We start from the raw sequence: 19,132 nt of genomic DNA on the forward strand, positions 1-19,132 counted from the left end.
GAATGAACTTCGGAAATAGTTTTGGTACCGGCAGATGGTGGTGTTCTTACCGTACGTGGCATTGGAATTATTTGTAGGATAAAACAATGAAATGGTGAGTATTGTTATAGTCAACGTATATGTAGAAAAATTTTGCAATGCGCTTCACGCTTCCTGCTAGCTCAGATGCACAAGGCCCGCCCGCAACGCGGCAGACCGACGGTTCAAATCCACATAAAAAAATAACAATTATATATATTTTCCAATCTCTTACGTGCAATTAGATGTCGAAACGATTCTAGGAACAGGCCAGCTAAATCAGCTATCCCTTTCAGGCACCTCCCAGTAGGCGGAGACCAGCCGCACAAACTCCACAAGAGCAAGCAGGAATCAAAAATCAACGCGTACACCAATCAGCAGCAAGTTCACTAATTAAACAAGGCAGATCAAGGCACCAAAAACAATACACACGTCCGTTCCAGTCGAAGGCAAACAGATGCTAAATGGGTGAAACCACGGAGGGCAAATTGATTAATAAATTTAAACAGGTATCGATATCGATAATCATAACAACATCACTAGTAACATAATGGTAATTAGAAAATGAGAATTTTTATTATTTCTAAGCTACTTTATTTGCGCGATGACTAAAAACATCTAATTAATGCTTACCTGACCTCATCCAATGGAAATTGCGCCATAAACATTCTGCTTTTGTGATTTATTCGACTGGCTCGATCTCCACAAATTTCACACGTAATGAAACGTTTTTTTGGTGGCATGTCATTAAAACGTATTCACTTACACCAACAAAAACACTTTTTGGTATATTTTTACTTGTTTGAATAACAAATAATACAAACATAAATCAAAAAACACAAATGTATTCCAAAACGTCAGGAAATAAACAAACAATAATAATGGCGGTGAGGAATAGAAAGAGAAACTGTACTGAGAGAGAGAGATAGCAGTATTCGCCATTTAAATGCCATGTCAATTTCATACAAAAGATTTTTTGTTCCTTGTTGCGCTAGGCTGTATTTGTCTCTGCCACCAGAGACAAATAAACTCGGGTTCACCAACTCCTAAAAATAAATAGCCCTAAAGTCATGATAAAATATCCCCAAATAGCCCTAAATGCAAACGCAAAACCCCAAGAAAAGCTCTGTACTCTCAATGTTATTTTGTATGGTGTAGTGTATACCCAATGTGTATACCTATCTATACTATTATATAAAGCTGAAGAGTTTGTTTGTTTGTTTGTTTGTTTGTTTGAACGCGCTAATCTCAGGAACTACCGGTCCAAACTGAAAAATTCTTTTTGCGTTGGATAGCCCTTTGTTCGTGGAGTGCTATAGGCTATATATCATCACGCTATACCCAATAGGAGCGGGGCAGTAATGGCTAATCTCAGGAACTACCGGTCCAAACTGAAAAATTCTTTTTGCGTTGGATAGCCCTTTATTCGTGGAGTGCTATAGGCTATATATCATCACGCTATACCCAATAGGAGCGGGGCAGTAATGGCTAATCTCAGGAACTACCGGTCCAAACTGAAAAATTCTTTTGCGTTGGATAGCCCTTTGTTCGTGGAGAGCTATAGGCTATATATCATCACGCTATATTCAATAAGAGCGGAGCAGTAATGGCTAATCTCAGGAACTACCGATTCGAACTGAAAAAAATATTTTTGTGTTGAATAGTCCTTTGTTTGTGGAGTGCTCAAAGTTATATATCATCACGCTATGACCAATAGGAGCGGAGCAGTAATGGCTAATCTCAGGAACTACCGGTTTCAACTGAAAAATTCGTTTTGTGTTGGATAGCCCTTTGTTCCTGGAGTGCTATAGGCTATATATCATCATGCTATAACCAATAGGAGCGGAGCAGTAATAAAACATGTTGCAAAAACGGGGAAAATTATGAGTTTTGAGAGCTTCCGTTGCCTGCGCTGCGTAAACGATTAAAGTTATGCAACAATGATGTATGACGGGATTGTTTCACTTAAAAAGTTCTAAATAATATAACTAAGTCCCCCGCTGCATCTGTCTGCCTTAACGTGTTAAACTCAAAAACTACCTAACGTATTAAGATGAAATTTAGTATGGAGACAGTTTGAGACCCTGGGAAGAACATAGGCTCCCGGGAAACTACTATTTTTATAACGGAAAACTTTAGCCTGAAAAACTTTATAACGCGGGCGGAGCCGCGAGCAAAAGCTAGTCTAAGAATATAACTGAAATAAGTTTTCTGTTTTATTAAAATTTAAAGGCCGAAGCCATGCCTGTAGTTGTGAGGATCAAAGAGAATTATAATACAGCATCTCAGAACAATGCTTGCCATTGCTCTGAGACGTAAAGCATGGATAGTGTGGGAGGTGTATTTGGAATTATTGCATTATGCTTTGTAGAAAAACTTGAACGTTTTGCGTTTTTAATCGTTTTTTGTTCAGTCAAAATGTAATACATAAAACATTTTTATGGCTCTAAAAATAGCCCTAAATTTTTTGGGCTCTGAAAAAAGCCCCTTTCACTTATTTTAGCCCTAAGTTGGCAAGCCTGCTTAGTGGCGATATTAGTAGCAGCTAAAAGGGGATGGACACTTAGAACGTTTTGTACAAAGATATTCGGGTCAGGGTTTTCAAACAATAGTTATATTGTATCTTAATACCGTTCCATAGAGTTTAATTTTGGCTGACAAACCTTTAGGTTATATCTGGTACCAAAATAATAGACCTTAAAAATCTAGATAAAATTTTGGCTATCATGATAGCTGGCAATTGGCCGCCATTTTTGACGCTAGATTTGTTATTGTTGGACTTTATTTGCTAATTCTTTATAATTGCGATTTTGTACAATTATAACTTTAGTTGTCCGCCGAATAGACAGCATCAGTGATTCTTATTATTCCGAGATATTGACTGCAATTGTTTACATTTGTGTATTATATTTATTTTGTGTGCTACAATGGGGAAAAGAACTAATCAAAAAAGGCACTTGTGGAATTTATACATTTGTCCTTGCAATGATTGTAATCATAGTAATTGTTGATTGGACGGAAAAAGATCATATCAGTAAGGTATCATACTGTTCAATTTCTACATAAAATAGGAAATAAATAACGGAAAATTAGACTGTAATGAATTCTTGAGTAAGACACCTAGTAAAACTTTTATTCGGGTGAATTAAAATAAAAGAACGTGTTACCGATGCAAAGGGTACATTTTTATTAACTATAAAAATCTTAAATAACTTTTTTGTGGATTCCAAATAAAAAAATCTAATATTTTTTTATTTCATGACGTGTCACACTGATAGCAGGTAAAACGTATGGAATCTTCCCAACATTCTTTATGTACCTTAGTACTAATAGCCTCTTTTTTATAGGCCTGAATAAATATTTAATCACAGAATAAGATTTATCGGGTATTTGGAAGGAAAAAGATTAGTAATGATTATACGTAAAGTAAATTACAGCGGCGATAGCCTAGTTGGCTGTGGAACGGACTGCCGAGACAAATGTCCGCAGGTTCAAATCCCAAGGGCACACACCTCTTGATTTTTCTAAAAAAAATTATGTGTGTATTCTTTGTGAATTATCGCTTGCTTTAACGGAGAAAGAAAACATCATGAGGAAATGTGCATACCTGAGAAGTTCTCTATAGGAATTTCGAGGGTGTGTGAAGTCTACCAATCTGCACTAGGCCAGCGTGGTGGATTAAGGCCTAATCCCTCTCAGTAGAGGAGGCCCGTGCCCAACAGAGGGGCAGTATATAATACGGGGCTGATATTATATTATTTATAAATTAAATACATAAATAATTATTTTTTTACATTATCATGTATAATTAATATTACATAAAGTTTTATATGTATCATAGTTACAAGTACTTAAAAAGAACAGGGACGGGTGTAGGAAGAGAGACTTTCCCCCCCTCACACCCACCACTACAACTTCTGTAAGCCAGGATCAGCAGTGATACGCATTTTATGACACCGATCTGTGAAGCTCGGCGAGTCTCAGGGAAAACTAATGTCATTATCCCGCAACGAAATTAATCAAATAGAAAGATAGGGAAGAGTTGGAAATATTAATTGTCCACTTCCCTCCATAGCAATGCGGGTGACAAAATCTAAGGGGGCGTTTTAACCTCAAGTATAGGGACGTTTACAACTAGATAAGCTAGTTATAAATATGTAGGAAGAGGGATGTCAAGCAAAATAAGGCGGTGATATAAGGAAGATGTATGATACATTTAGCACATGACAGAAATATATGGTTCAAATGCCCGACGTCTTCACTACACTCACATAACTCTGAGCAATGCCGAGCCTAGAAAGTTGTTGAGGGGGACAAACGTGACCCAAACGCATACGAATAAGTGTAGTTGTAGTTCTTTTACAGAAATTCACCTAGGAAAAAATAATTTTAACAAAAAATTCAACCGCCTTCAAAAACCACTCAAAACCAAAAAAATAATTTCACATAACAGGTATATTTTGGATACCAATTTTGGAGTCGGTGCCTAATTAAAATTGCTAGTTAAGCTATATTTGTTGCATAGTCCATCTATGAGCTAAATTTCTTTCAAATCAATTAAAAGGAGTAGGTTTGCGTTTACTACTAACAAACATAAATAGTGAAAGGTGTAATACCAAGCACATGCATGGTGTTTCATCTTTTTCTTTCCTCTTTGTTCGGGGCAGTGAGTGTAATACACCCACATTTGACCAGCTATATGTAACTGGGGAATAATTTGGGTAGTGTACAGTTCATAAATTTAAATATATCCTTAATAGCTTCCATTTGCTGTGCTGCGGCGGCGTGGTCATCTCCGGTAACGATTTGACTTGCTAACTTTGTACGCTGGTAGCACATTGTTTTCGTATATTCGTTAATGTAATTATCTAGCTTAACTAGCAATTTTAATTAGGCAACGACTCCAAAATTGGTATCCAAAATATACCTGTTACTTATGTGAAATTATTTGTTTGGTTTTGAGTGGTTTTTGAAGGCGGTAAAATTTTTTGTTAAAATTATTTTTATTTTTTGCTTTTTTGTGTTAGTAAAAAATAGACCGTCTCGATGGCGTAGTTGTGTTTCGCTCACGATACGACTATCGCGCTGAGGAGTTACACCTCTGAATACCACTGAAAAGGGGAAAAGGTGTGATGCTATATATATATGTATGTAAGAAGTGGATTCAAGCAAACCTAACGCCTAAACACTACCGACATATTTGGCTCACAGTACAACTATCGCGCTGTTGTGTAACACCTCTGCCTACCCCTGAAAAGGGGAAAAGGTTTGATACTATATATATGTATGTATGTAAGAAGGAGAGTCAACTAAACCCAACGCAACAACACAACTAATGTGTTTCACTCGCAGTACGACTATCGCGCTGAAATGTTACTCCTTTGCCAACCCCTGAAAAGGGGAAAAGGTGTGATGCTATATATATATGTATGTAAGTAATGCAATTTACTTTTAATCTCATTATTGGAAAAGCAGAGTATTCCAAGACTCCAAAAGATAGATTTTAGACAATGATGATAGATCATGTTAGAAATTTTTATATGGATAGATATCACCATAAAGTAATATACTATGTAAGAAAAGGCGGCACTTAGTAATTTGATTTTCAGCTCACGCATAGATACTCATGTATCTATGCGAGCTCAGTTAAGGAAAATAAAATTGTAAAAATTAACTTACTAATAATCCGTTCCTCTCTAGGGATGTTCCTTATTGGATCGATATCATATTATCATAAGATATCGATAATAATTGCTGACCATAAATCTTACACAGGTATAAATTAGGATTTTATTTGTAATCTATACTATTATATAAAGCTGAAGAGTTTGTTTGTTTGTTTGAACGCGCTAATCTCAGGGACTACCGCACAGTGGATCGAAAAGGCAATTTTAGTGACTTAGGAAATAATTTTGTGTTTTTCAATTTTTTTTTCCGCTAATCGCTAGATATTATTAGCGCTTATAATATTCATTCTTAGTCATTTTTTGAGAAACCTTATAGTTTCGGCCAAAAAAAATATTTCATGTTTTTGATGTATGGAACGCACTATAAAAACCTAGATTTCTGCGAAATCTTGAAAGGTCTTGCTTTGAAACTATTTTTTACTTAATCCTAATCTGTTCTATTATACTTTTGCACTTCGAACGTCTGCATCGACCTGCCACTTCTCCAGTTATACGAGTTGAAAAAATTGTGAAAATATGTAAATTTGACACAAGATGGTAAGAAAAAATGCTATGGAACTATAAATTATAGTTTTAAAACCTAATGGAATATTATTATAAAAAGTAAATAAGTAATTATTAAGTACATTGTCATAATTGTCTGCTGTGCCCAGAGCATGTGGTTCCATAGTAAACTTATAAATCATAAATGCAATAAACAAGCAAGTGGATCACCAGATAGCAAAGGATTACCGTTGGTCATCAACACCAATGACATCTGGAGATTACACGTCCATTTAGTTGAATGTATTATAACAATTGTTTGTTTATAGCCATTCATTAGCTGAAAAATAAAGCCATAAATCTCGTGATGCAGATTGCAAACATGTGTTGTCATTTTACTTAGTATTGTCATTTATTGTTTTATGAGTGCATTTAGGGCAATAAAATTTGTTTATTACAAATGGTATGAATTGACCTATATTTTGAAATAATTATTAGTGTACATTCATCCGTACTACTATCCACACCGTTTAATTTGGAAACGTTCTTTTCGACGTTATGGAGAGTCTAGTTACTAATCTAGATTTGTTTGTTGTTTTAAGAGACCAGGTTGGATCTCTATCGGACAACAAAAATCTTTTTGATTTTCTGCAACAGAAAATAAAAGTGACAGAAGAAAACAGTGAAATACTTAAAAAGTTTTGTGTGAAATTTTGTTCTAATATAAGTATTAGATGGCAGAAATCCAATCGCACATTAGCTCAGTTTATGAGAACAAATGGAGACTGGCTAGAAAGTGTAATAATTTGGCCTGAAGGAATAAAATTAAACGAAGGGCATGAAGAACCTGAGTTTATTAATCTTGAAAATCTGCCTCCATCTACATCAAAAGCTTTTACTTCTATTATTTGTCCTAGAAAACCATTTGAGGATTTAGGCTGCAGACAAAAACGAAGACGAGTAGATCAAATTCAAAAGTCTTTATCTCCGGAGGAGTTAATTGCAGCTACAGCTAATACTTTAAAATGTTCTGGACAAGAAGACATCGCAAATATTATAAACCATTTACTGAAAAATCCAGAGGATTTAACTAAAGTAAATAATTGTTTGAATGCAAAAAAAGATGTTGCGTATACTCCTGAAAAAGCGTTGGCACTACTAGTTTCCCTAAAATTATCGAAATTTCAATATATAAACCTAAGGGAATCAGCAAGAGAAAATGGTTTGAAATTATATCCTTCGTATTATAAATTAAGCCAAGCCAAATTGAATTGTTACCCAAACAAGGAAGACATGACTTTCACTGATAGTACAGCATCTGTGAAATTGCAAGCGCTGCTCAACTTGACAATATGTAGGCTTTTAGATACAATTGAGTTTGACTTGGATTCTGCAGATGACTTAAAGCTTATCAGCAAATGGGGTTTTGATGGATCCTCGGGACAAAGTGCAAAGGCTATAAGCAGAGCTCTGAAGTGGACGTTGATGATTCCAGTGTGTTTATGGCAAGTTTAGTTCCAATAAGACTACAACGGAATGATGGAACAGTTCTATGGGAAAACGATCGACCTTCATCTACATTTTATTGTCGTCCTATTATGTTTAAATTTACAAAAGAAACTCAAACTACTGTAGCAGCTATAAAGGCCGGTATATCGGGAGAAATCGAAACACTACAGCCAACTACATTAAAAAAAGTAAAAATAGTCCATGAACTAATGATGACAATGATTGACGGCAAAATAACTTCATATTTGTCTGAGACTTCAGCAGTTTGTGATATTTGCAAAGCCAAACCGACGCAAATGAACAATTTAGAATCACACAATCTGTGAGATAATGATGAAGAAATGTACCAGTATGGATTATCATCGTTGCACGCTTGGATAAAATGCATGGAGTGCCTACTTCATATAGCTTATCGTTTGGAAGTTAAGAAGTGGAGCTGCAGGGGTGACGATAAAGATAAAATCAAGAACAGAAAGTCTGCAATACAACGAGCATTTAAAGAAGAATGCGGTTTATTAATTGATGTAGTAAAGCAAGGAGTAGGCAGTACTAAAGACGGTAATACTGCCCGAAGATTTTTTAAAAATAAAGCCACAACAGCGCGTATCACTGGCATTAATGAGCAACTCATAGAAAATTTTTATGTGATTCTTCAAGCCATTGCATCTGGAGAGCGTGTTGATCATACTAAATTTTCTATTTTCTGCAATGAAACCGCAGAACTATATGTTAAATTATATCCTTGGTATTATATGCCGTCCAGTGTACACAAATTATTAATGCATGGGGCTGATATAATTAAACATTTTGGGGCCATACCCATTGGGAAGCTGTCAGAAGAAGCCGCAGAAGCACGTAATAAAGACTTCCGACATTATAGAGAAAACCATTCCCGGAAAATAAATAGGATAGCGACAAATGAGGACATCTTCCATAATCTTCTTTTGTCGTCTGATCCAAAGATAACTAACCTTAGACCCCGCATGACAAAACAAAATGTATTGATACTCTCTCCAAAAGCCAAAGAACTTCTGCATTTGCCAACAGAACCAGAAGAGCTGGAATTTATTAATGTAGAGAGTAATTTAGAAAATTTACAAAATAGTAGTGATAGTGAGTAGATCCCAAGGGCACACACCTCTGATTTTTCTAAAAAAATATGTGTGTATTCATTGTGAGTAATCGCTTGCTTCAACGGTGAAGGAAAACATCGTGAGGAAACCTGCATACCTGAAAATTTCTCTATAGGAATTTTGAGGGTGTGTGAAGTCTACCAACCCGCACTAGGCCAGCGTGGTGGACTAAGGCCTAATCCCTCTCAGTAGTAGAGGAGGCCCGTGCCCAGCAGTGCGACAGTATATATATACAGGGCTGATGTTATGTGTTGTGATGAGTGAGTAGATAGGGATAATCCTTTTTTTCATTAAATTATTTGTAGTAATTTTTTCCCAAATATTATTATTAGCTGTAATAATGATCAATTTATTACATAATTTTATTTAGTAAGTGTTTAATTTGCTCAAGATAATCATAAAAAACGTTTTGAAAAATATAAAATATTATCACGCTTATCATTTTTTCAACTCGTATAACTGGAGAAGTGGCAGGTCGATGCAGACGTTCGAAGTGCAAAAGTATAGTAGAACAGATTAGGATTAAGTAAAAAATAGTTTCAAAGCAAGACCTTTCAAGATTTCGCAGAAATGTAGGTTTTTATAGTGCGTTCCATACATCAAAAACATGAAATATTTTTTTTAGCCGAAACTATAAGGTTTATCAAAAAATGACAAAGAATGAATATTATAAGCGCTAATAATATCTAGCGATTAACGTAAAAAAAAATTGAAAAACACAAAATTATTTCCTAAGTCACTAAAATTGCCTTTTCGATCCACTGTGTACCGGTTCAAACTGAAAAATTATTTTTGTGTTGGATATCCCTTTGTTCGTGGAGTGCTATAGGCTATAGGTATATCATCACGCTATGACCAATAGGAGCGGAGCAGTAATGGCTAATCTCAAGAACTACCGGTTCAAACTGAAAAAATCTTTTTGTGTTGGATAGCCCTTTGTTTGTGGAGTGCTATAGGCTATATATCATCACGCTATGACCAATAGGAGCGGAGCAGTAATGGCTAATCTCAGGAATTACCGGTTCGAACTGAAAAAATATTTTTGTGTTGGATAGCCCTTGTTCCTGGAGTGCTATAGGCTATATAGCATCACGCTATGACCAATAGGAGCGGAGCAGTAATGAAACATGTTGCAAAAACGGGGAAAAACTATTAGTTTTGAGAGCTTCCGTTGCGTGCGCTGCGTAAACGGTTAAAGTTATGCAACAACGATGTATGACGGGATTGTTCCTCTTAAAAAGTTCTACAAAAATATATTATAAAACAAAGTCCCCCGCTGTATCTGTCTGCCTGAACGTGTTAAACTCAAAAACTACGTATTAAGATGAAATTTGGTATGGACACAGTTTGAGACCCTAGGAAGAACATAGGCTCCCGGGAAAATATATAGCGTGACTTTTATAACGGAAAACTTTAGCCCGAAAAACTTTATAAAGCGGGCGGAGCCGCGGGCAAAAGCTAGTATTAAAATAAAATACTTTATTTAACACGTAGGCGAACAAAGTTGCACTTATGATACGTCAAAACAAAGCATAAGAATAATTATTATTATTTCTAAAGAACTATTAAAATTTCTTTATACACCTATGGACATTTTAAATTAGGGATAAAATTTATAATGAAAACAAGGTACAAACCGAAGTAACCAGCTCGGACTGGCAGGTAGGGGGAAAAAAGTAAAACGTCGACAATTTTAAATAATTCTCTTTATTTAATAACAAATTATTATTACAAAATACACAATAGTGGTACGCGACTTCCTATGTATAAATTGTGTACAGTGTTAAGTCTATTACTCAAAAATTAATTTCCGTCCAATTTTCCAATTTTATATAGAAATTGAACTGTATACCTTAGTGATATGATATTTTTCTGTCCAATTAACAATTAATATGATTACAATCATTGCAAAAGTAAATTCATAGATTTCGCAAGTGCCTTATTTGATTAGTTCTTTTCTCTATTGCAGCAACCAAAATAAAATAAATTTGATAAAATGCCATAGAAATTTTATTTTTTACCAATTCGTTTGATATTGCTATATATATGCAATTTTTTAAATCATGGTTTGGCCAAAGCGAGTACGATCAATATTTTCATATAATTTTCTTCCAATAGAGGTAGGGGTATGTTGGGGAATTAAAGTGTCGTTACTCTGATCTAATTTAGTCTTAAGTATCTGGGTAATAAGAATTTATTTGAGTTCTAGGTAGATCAGTTTCGGCAGAATTATACAATGACAATCTATGGATTTGTTATCGTCCTAACCATGTGTCCTTCTACGCTTATTACATCGTTTACAGATTTTGTTCAAACGACTTCGCTTAAGTTGGCGTTGAGAAAGTGACTTCACTTTCTCAACGCCAACTTAATGAATTCGGAATGCGCATAGACACTTGTCTATGCGCATTCCGAATGTAGATTCATTAATAGTAACATATAGGCCACCGGAGGAACCGTCCCCCTCGGGATCGGGGGTTCGGCAATCCGCCGGCAAGTAACATAAAAGAGCTTACCAGATGGCCAATAAATTGAATACTTAAACTTAATATACGGAGTTTATATACCACTGATCACTATGAATAAGTTAGTAAAATACTTTCTTAAAGTATGTAGGTACTGTAAGAGATCAAAAAGGCGCGCCTTGCGAAGTCGAAAGTTTCCCGCCCTTTTTTTCTAATTTCCCCTTAATGTCCGCAAATGACAATAACTGACAGCAGTCAAAGTAAAAATCGAAATTATAGGTATATACTTAGTTACTTGGTCAACCTTTTATGACGAATCAATGAACTTATTTTTTTGAGTGACGCTGCCATACATATTTATATTTTTCATATAAATGGCGGGTTCTAAAATCATTAAGTATTTGGTTCCAAGCTTCATAAATTTGCCAATTAAACATCTCATAAGTTTGGGGTTAGATGGATTTTGTTCTAAATAAAGAATCAGCACCCATACAAAAAGCGGACATGTCCTTTTATATAAAATACTTCTCATCCATTTAACAAACGACTGGGAGTCTATCTTTTTCGGATCTTAGACTATAATAGGCATGAAATGAAGTATGTTTTTGACAAGTCATTCGACTGACCAAAAGTTAATTTTCGAACATCCCCGAGCGCTTTGCGTCGTCGCGCGATATGTCGTATGTTACTTCTTTCGGTCAACTCGCCTCGAACCGACCGGAAAAAAACTTGTTACCAATATAGTAAGTATAGATTATTGACTATTAAGTAAGTAATGTTTGTTTATTTAGTTACAAATTTCAGTAGGTGAATGAAAAAAAAATAGAGAAGAATATAAGTACTTACATGTAATTATTTAATTATTATATAATTGTTTATTTACACATAATATGTTTGGTAAGAAAATTAATAAAAAAAAAATACATTTTATTTACAAAAACTCATCACACCAATCTTTTAAACATTGGTAACAATCGCCAGACTGTTTTGAACTTGCACTGCATACGTCTTTCATCCATTCTTGAAAAAGCTCCCTGTCTTTTTTTAGTACCAGATATTGTCCAAGAACAATATAGGCCTGAAAAAAAGAAAAGATTTTTTAATAATATTTATTACTAATAAGTGATGTTTAATTTTAGGCTACCATTTGTAGGTCATCATCATCATCATCATCTCAGCCACAGGAAGTCCACTGCTGAACATAGGCCTCCCCCAAGGATCTCCACGTCGACCTGTAGGAAGCGGCCTGCATCCAGCGACTTCCTGCGACCTTAGCCAGGTCGTCCGTCCACCTTGTAGGCGGGCGTCCGACCTTTCGCTTGCTTGTCCGACCTTCCATTTGTAGGTAAGTACATTGAAATAAATAAAAAGAAATCTAAGTCATCTGATTTGCAATCGAAAATTCTACTATTTTGGTCCATTTAATCCAGATTGTACGTGCTTAAGATTTAATCTTAAGCGTAATCGTAATACGATTAAGATCATTCACTAATCCGTTCGAAAGAAAATAATTTCATTCGTACTTCGACGTTATACATCAACTGACTCAACGAACGAACGAAGTTGAAGGAGCAGATGATTTTACTGAAAATCATATGGACATGTTGGTTCCAATAGTCTCTCTTGAGACCGCGCATGATTCTCCATGGACTGAATTAGAGTAGATATTCTTTTTTAATCGCAGTAGTTACGATTTAAGTATTCTATTGTGAAATTTTGATTGTACTTATAACTCTCAGCAATATTGATTACTAGTCTTAAAGAGAAAAAAAAATTTTTTTTTTCTTTTTACAATAACACTCCAACGCGTTTACATAAGTAACCCATATTTTGAAAAATCTCACGTGAGTTTGGGGGATGGGAGACGGGGTTGAATAAAATCTCACGACATCTAACTAAAAAAAACACCTCACGTAATTTATGGACGCCCCCTTACAACGATCTACATTTCATACATTCGATAGCCGCTTCGTCCGCGTGTAACTTGGTTTGAATATTCAAAACGGTACCCTATATAGTAATGTCTCGTGGTTCAAGCTTGCTTCGTTTCATCAAAATTAGTTCAATGGTTTGGGTGTAAAAAAATTAAAGTTGTAATCATTTACAAATTTTAGAAGAATCTTCGACGCTTTGTATTTATCGGGCTCTTATCCTAGGGTCCCTAAATTGTGTTTGAAAGAATCCATTTTTTTCGATGCCACGGGCTATATCTTCCGTCTGGGGGGAAGAGGGGGGGGGGGCAGTAAAGCCTTTAACAAATAATGTCTAATCGGAGTAGCTCGCTTCAATGATACACTGTACAAAATAACACAATCAAACATGTAAAATATTGTTACGTCCAGTGGCACTCGCCGATAATAGTGCCTACCCGATTGTGGAAGGTTCGGTGATGGAACGTTCTCGATGGATCTCGATGTTTCCGGAATGTCGTGGAAACACGATAACGGACCCCAATTATACTAGACAGTTCTCTGCCATTGGGCGTAACAATATACTCAATCTTGCGAGCTCTCGTAAATCACGAGATCTCGCGAGACTGGATTCATGGTCTCGCGAGATCGGGGTTAGGTCTAAAGCGACGTTGCATTCCCTAGTTGAGGCCCAAGCCAAATACTTTATTTAACAATATATTATCCGAATTTTGTGACTTCAATATTACAGAAACATGGCTAACACCGAATTTCGAAGATAATGAAATTACTTATTCACGCTACAAGCTGTATCTCTGTGAAAGAAATGGTGAGGCCAGTGACAAATCGGATAGCGGTGGTGTCCTGATTTCATCAAGTAACAATAATTACAATATACCTCCTAATATAGATTCTGTTTTTCTGAAATTCTACAACCATAAACGCTATCATATTGTATGCGGTGTGTATATTCCTCTTAGTCTATCCCCCTTATTCATAGACTTTTTTTTATTTTGGCTAATATTGAGATACAAATTGAACTAGTTGGTTGTCAGATAAACAAAGCTGAACAAACAGCAAGCCGTCAGATAATCGAAGCTGAGAAACAGACTTGTTATAACAGCAATACTCCATCCTTTGATAAATGACGTCTATGCATAAGGGGGAAAGTTCTCAAATATACAAAGTCTTCTTTATCACACTACAAAATAAATTATTGTTACCTGACATAGTTAATATTTTTATCTATAGTGACTTTAATATGCCATAAATTATAAACTGGGAAGGTACCTTATAATTCTGCCTTCACCCCTGGTGTGTCCAATGTCTCAAATCGTTCAGTTTTGCTATAAGACCTGTTTTTTACTTTTTAACCGCATTTTAAACTAAGGTGGTACCTATACCCCATTGCTGGAAATCAGCAAATTTATTATTTGACATAACCAACACAGTTGCTACTTGCTCATGGTAGAAGGCGCTGCTGTCGTACACATAGCCAATATATGAAATATGCAAGCCAAACAGAACACTGGTGAGATAGTCTTTCAATTTAATTTTACCTTTGTAAAGCGAAACTTGAAGCATCACGGCTTGTGAAGAATAAGGCATTGAGCTCTGTTTTGCTTTTAAGGGTTCTGTATGAATGTTATTTTTTATTAATCTTACTAGAATTATAAATGAATAATTATCAGAATTTGTTAATATTCAGTCTTACTTATAAAAATTTCGCAAGTTAGCTTAGTTAACACAAAAATTTGCTCGATCAGCTGTACGTCAAAACCCGCCATCTTGCCTCTTAATAAAGTTTGAACTAGGAAACCGGTTGATGTTTTTGACAGCTTTTTAAACAACTCTTAACCACCTCCTAATGCTACAACCAGTTTATAAGTAAGACTGATTCTGCCTTATTACAAAAAGATAGGTTAGTACTGGGTTTAAACCAAGACTAAAAAGTCTAGGTTTGTTACGGTATTAAAGTTAGTACTCGGACTAAAATTCATTCTTATTACAAATCCAAGACCAACCGAGGATTATCTAGTACCGAAGATAGTCCCTGATTTAATTCGTATCCACAGAGTATAAGCAAAAATTACCGTAATTCATTGATTCATTCACTCCGCGTTTGACGCACCGTTCCTTTTAACACAAATATGTATAAAACGAAGGGCAAAATGTTTAATAAAATGTGATTTGGATAATGATGATGATGCTAAATATATACTATTTTGCTATTTAAATATATTTTAAAGCTGAATAATTTAAAATGGCTTGGTTTTGTTTTAATTCACTGTTGACTTGTTAAGCTAGCGTACAATGGAATGAAGTGTGCGGCGCGCATATTTGAACATTATCAAAATGTTTACATTTCGGTTTATTTATGATTTAGATTAATAACAATTCAAGTAACATAAAGGAACGTTGTTCTTTTAAAACAATTTAGGCACGGCAACAGCATCACAAGTGTAATTGTTTTTGTTGTGGAATCACTTACGTTACGTATATTTTAGTTATACCAATTAAAAATGGAGCAATAAATCAAAACAAACGAGGCGAATATTGGACTTTTGAAGAAAAGGTTAGTTAAAAGCAATCATCTTGGTTATGAGCAGTGTAATAAATTAAAATGTTATTCAATTAGTACGAATTTCCTTCTTAATCCAAGAAATACTACGTTAACTTATTTCCAAGTCGGTTTACATATTAGATAATAAATCAACCAAGACGACTACCAATATGTTAAGATGTAAAGAATGAAAAAAAAAAATAAGAGTAAATTTTGCTGTTTTTATAATGAATATTTAGTTACCATGACTTATGTAAAATGTAACTATATTTGTAAGACTAAACGACTTATTAACTAACGAAAACTACGGGGTCTATTGAACCGCAGATTTGTTCCTAACATTTTTAAATCTTCTAAATCCATTAAATCAATCAAATTTATTTCCATTTTTTCTATTTTAGTTTATATTTGGTTCTCTAAACACAATTATCAACTTTGAAATTTGATGTTTCGAGGTTAGTACTGGAGTTAAACTAGGGGTCACGGCGGTTTAACTTTAGTACCACAGATAGTCCTCGGACTAGCGATAAACTCGGTTTTGTAATACCATTTTTCTTAGTCCATAGTTTAAACCCGGTACTAAACCCGGTACTATAGTTAGTCTTCGTTTTGTAATAAGGCGGATTATGTTTGTAAGGAGTTAACAAAGTAACAGCTGGATGGGATCAGATAAAATTTGCATCTAAATAGACTATTTTATTTGTTGGATTAAGGAACACATAAAAATATATGTTATTACAAGATTTTATTTAACTTGCAATGTTTTTATGTATGTTTAAGTCAACGATTGCAAATCCATTTTAAAGCAATTATCCTTAAACGATTAAATACACAATAATATGCACACACATTTAATTTGAATGAAAATACATGGTTAACTAAGTGATGTCATTCTAAATTGAATATGGCGGATGGTCCATGGATATTTTTTAGGCCAGACTGGTTATTTTTTATGCATGTGTGTAGATAATACAGTAATTATGTAACTTGATCATGACAAAAGTAAATCTCGCGACAAGCTTTTATCTCTACTAACATAGTATAAAACAAGGATTGATCCAAGTTAGAAGTGATTTTTTTAGAACAATTAAAAGCTTGTTTTAAAAAAATATATATTATGTTGATTTCTTTTATCAATAAAGTGCCATTGAAACTTATGTTACAGGAAAGACTGACATTCTGTACATGGGCTGCTGTTTTGAAAAAACCTTTACCATCTTTGCATAACAAAATGCAACATTTTAACATATGAATGATAGAAAGAAAATGCTTAATTTGGCCATTATTTAGAAACAGATAGCACTAAGTTCATACAGTCCAAGGAACTTTAAAAAGGTTAAATAATTATAGACAAATATGGATACATACTTCCTACATTACATGAAAGAAACATTCATGAATAAAACATTAGTTATAAATAAACAAGTCCCCCAGCATACTTTGAGACCCCAGCAATCTCTGCCTGAGATATCACTAGAAAGCTCATGGGCTCAACTTGGAAGTTGAGCCTATGGTCTGGTGGTGGCCAGGTGGACCTGACCACTGAATTTACAGAAGAACACAGAACTGTCAGGTAGGTGCCAGCAAAAAAACAAAAACAATATTTAATGAAACAGACCAAAACAATATAACTTTAAGTACCTACTAGATATCTGGGTTAATATTTTTTTAGATTTGGTGTATAATTATTAGATGCCGTTAAGAAATGTGCATTTGAAGATAATTTTGGTTTAAGTAAATTTAGATATGCTTTGCAATTATGTACTTAAGTTTCATTAAATAACATAATAAATTTGAAATTGTACACAATGCAGCCAGTATTAAAAAAAATGTGAAAATGATGATTGGCATTGATAAATATGATCAAGTTATAATGTACTAAATTGTAGGTGATATGAAGTTTACCGGTCAATATAGGCCCATATAATTATTATTAGAGTCTAACCTCCCAAAATGAAGAGGCATGGGACTAGACTTATACTTGAATATTTAATTTTGTACCTAATACAAGATCAGCAAATTATAAGTTGATATTGTCAACAGTTCTTGTTAAAGAACATTTAATTAACTAAGGTTTTTAAAATGAATCATGATTTCCTGTTGGCATAATGCTATAATGAACTGACCTTGTCAAATCCTGCGGTTTCCAGTCTTTTCCCTAAAACTGGTCCAATGCCCGCTAATTCAGTAACAGGCTTTTCGCCCATTGGTTCAGCTACAAAGTTTCTATGCTTCTGTGATGTACTCGACATTTTCTCTTGTTGTATTTCTAACTGGATAACAACAAAATGCAAACAGGTTTAAATTTTAAGTAAATTATAACGAGCGGTAGCCCTTATTCCTTAACAATAGTATATAAATAAAGTAGTGTTGCATATCGATAGTCTGCTATCGATAGATAATCGATTATCTATCGATAGTAAAGGTAAAAGCAATATGATCGATTGTCTATCGATTATATTTTCACGTGTCAATACTGTCGATACTATCGATAGAATCGATAGCTCTCTTTATGCAATACGATTGATAACAGTGATAGTATGGATACTATTGATAGTAATGCATTAAATAGTATCGATGGTATCGATAGTATTGTGAAATCCATTAGTTTTAACCAAAACATATCGATATTATCAATAGTATCGATTGTTTTGTAGTATCGATAGCCAGTAATTTTTCGATAGTATTGCTATATCGATAGTTTTTGGTAAAAACCAATAGTTTTTGCAATACTATCGATTCTATCGACACTATTGTATGTATTATAATCGATAATAGCGATATCATCGCTATTATCAATAATATTGCACATGGAGAGCTATCGATACTATCGATAGTATCGATTGTATTGACATAGGCAATACAATCGATAGTTCAATCGATATCCTGAATAGTTTTCGAGGTCAACCATCGATAATCAAACTATCGATGGTTCTGCAACACTAAAATAAAGTATGTAATTAAATTTATAAATGCTGGGCTGGCGGGCTATAGAGCTGCCCGTGCACGTCACGAATGATAATCGATTCCTATAAATATCGATTTCAACCTATTTAAAGCAATAGGGGACCGGACAAATTTTCAGAAGGTGTTTTAAATTGATCATTGTGGATATAAATAGCCAAGAAAAATAGTATTTTGCACAAATAAAGCTTAAAAAGTACATAAAACCATGCCTAAATGTTAAATAGCTATAATTCCCGCGCAAACGCTACATTATGTCATTTCGTCTCGTGTGACGTCATACGTGGATAAAGCAACTTGACAAGTCTTGTCATTTGAACAGTGATTCAATAATGCCAGATTAGGAATATTTACCCTAGATTTAGGGTAAAACTGAATCAGCAGGGTATTTTTTATGGTT

At 34.5% G+C, this 19,132-nt stretch overlaps 1 protein-coding gene and 1 long non-coding RNA gene across 6 annotated transcripts in view; one reads left to right on the forward strand and one right to left on the reverse strand.

Moving 5' to 3' along the window:
• Window positions 1–16,948, forward strand: part of LOC115449216 — a 42,872-nt gene extending 25,924 nt beyond the window's left edge. For 3 of the 5 annotated variants that reach the window (XR_005112957.1, XR_005112949.1, XR_005112955.1), the window contains 3 exons: window positions 315–527; window positions 12,435–12,640; window positions 13,957–14,114. This is a non-coding gene — a long non-coding RNA (uncharacterized LOC115449216). Of the gene's footprint in view, window positions 1–314; window positions 528–12,434; window positions 12,641–13,956; window positions 14,115–16,933 lie in introns of those variants that run through there. The other 2 variants (XR_005112953.1, XR_005112950.1) reach the window with 2 other exon arrangements.
• On the reverse strand, window positions 10,521–18,162 carry LOC115451947 (barrier-to-autointegration factor). Its single transcript, XM_030180370.2, has 2 exons — window positions 17,895–18,162; window positions 10,521–12,373 (listed from the first exon to the last, which is right to left on the reverse strand). The coding sequence occupies exons 1-2, from the start codon at window positions 18,018–18,020 to the stop codon at window positions 12,227–12,229; spliced, it is 273 nt and encodes a 90-aa protein (XP_030036230.1). The 5' UTR covers window positions 18,021–18,162; the 3' UTR covers window positions 10,521–12,226.
• Window positions 18,163–19,132: the final 970 nt, after the last annotated feature.

The sequence above is a fragment of the Manduca sexta genome, chromosome 24 (assembly GCF_014839805.1).
Source record: "Manduca sexta isolate Smith_Timp_Sample1 chromosome 24, JHU_Msex_v1.0, whole genome shotgun sequence".
NCBI lineage: Eukaryota > Metazoa > Arthropoda > Insecta > Lepidoptera > Sphingidae > Manduca > Manduca sexta.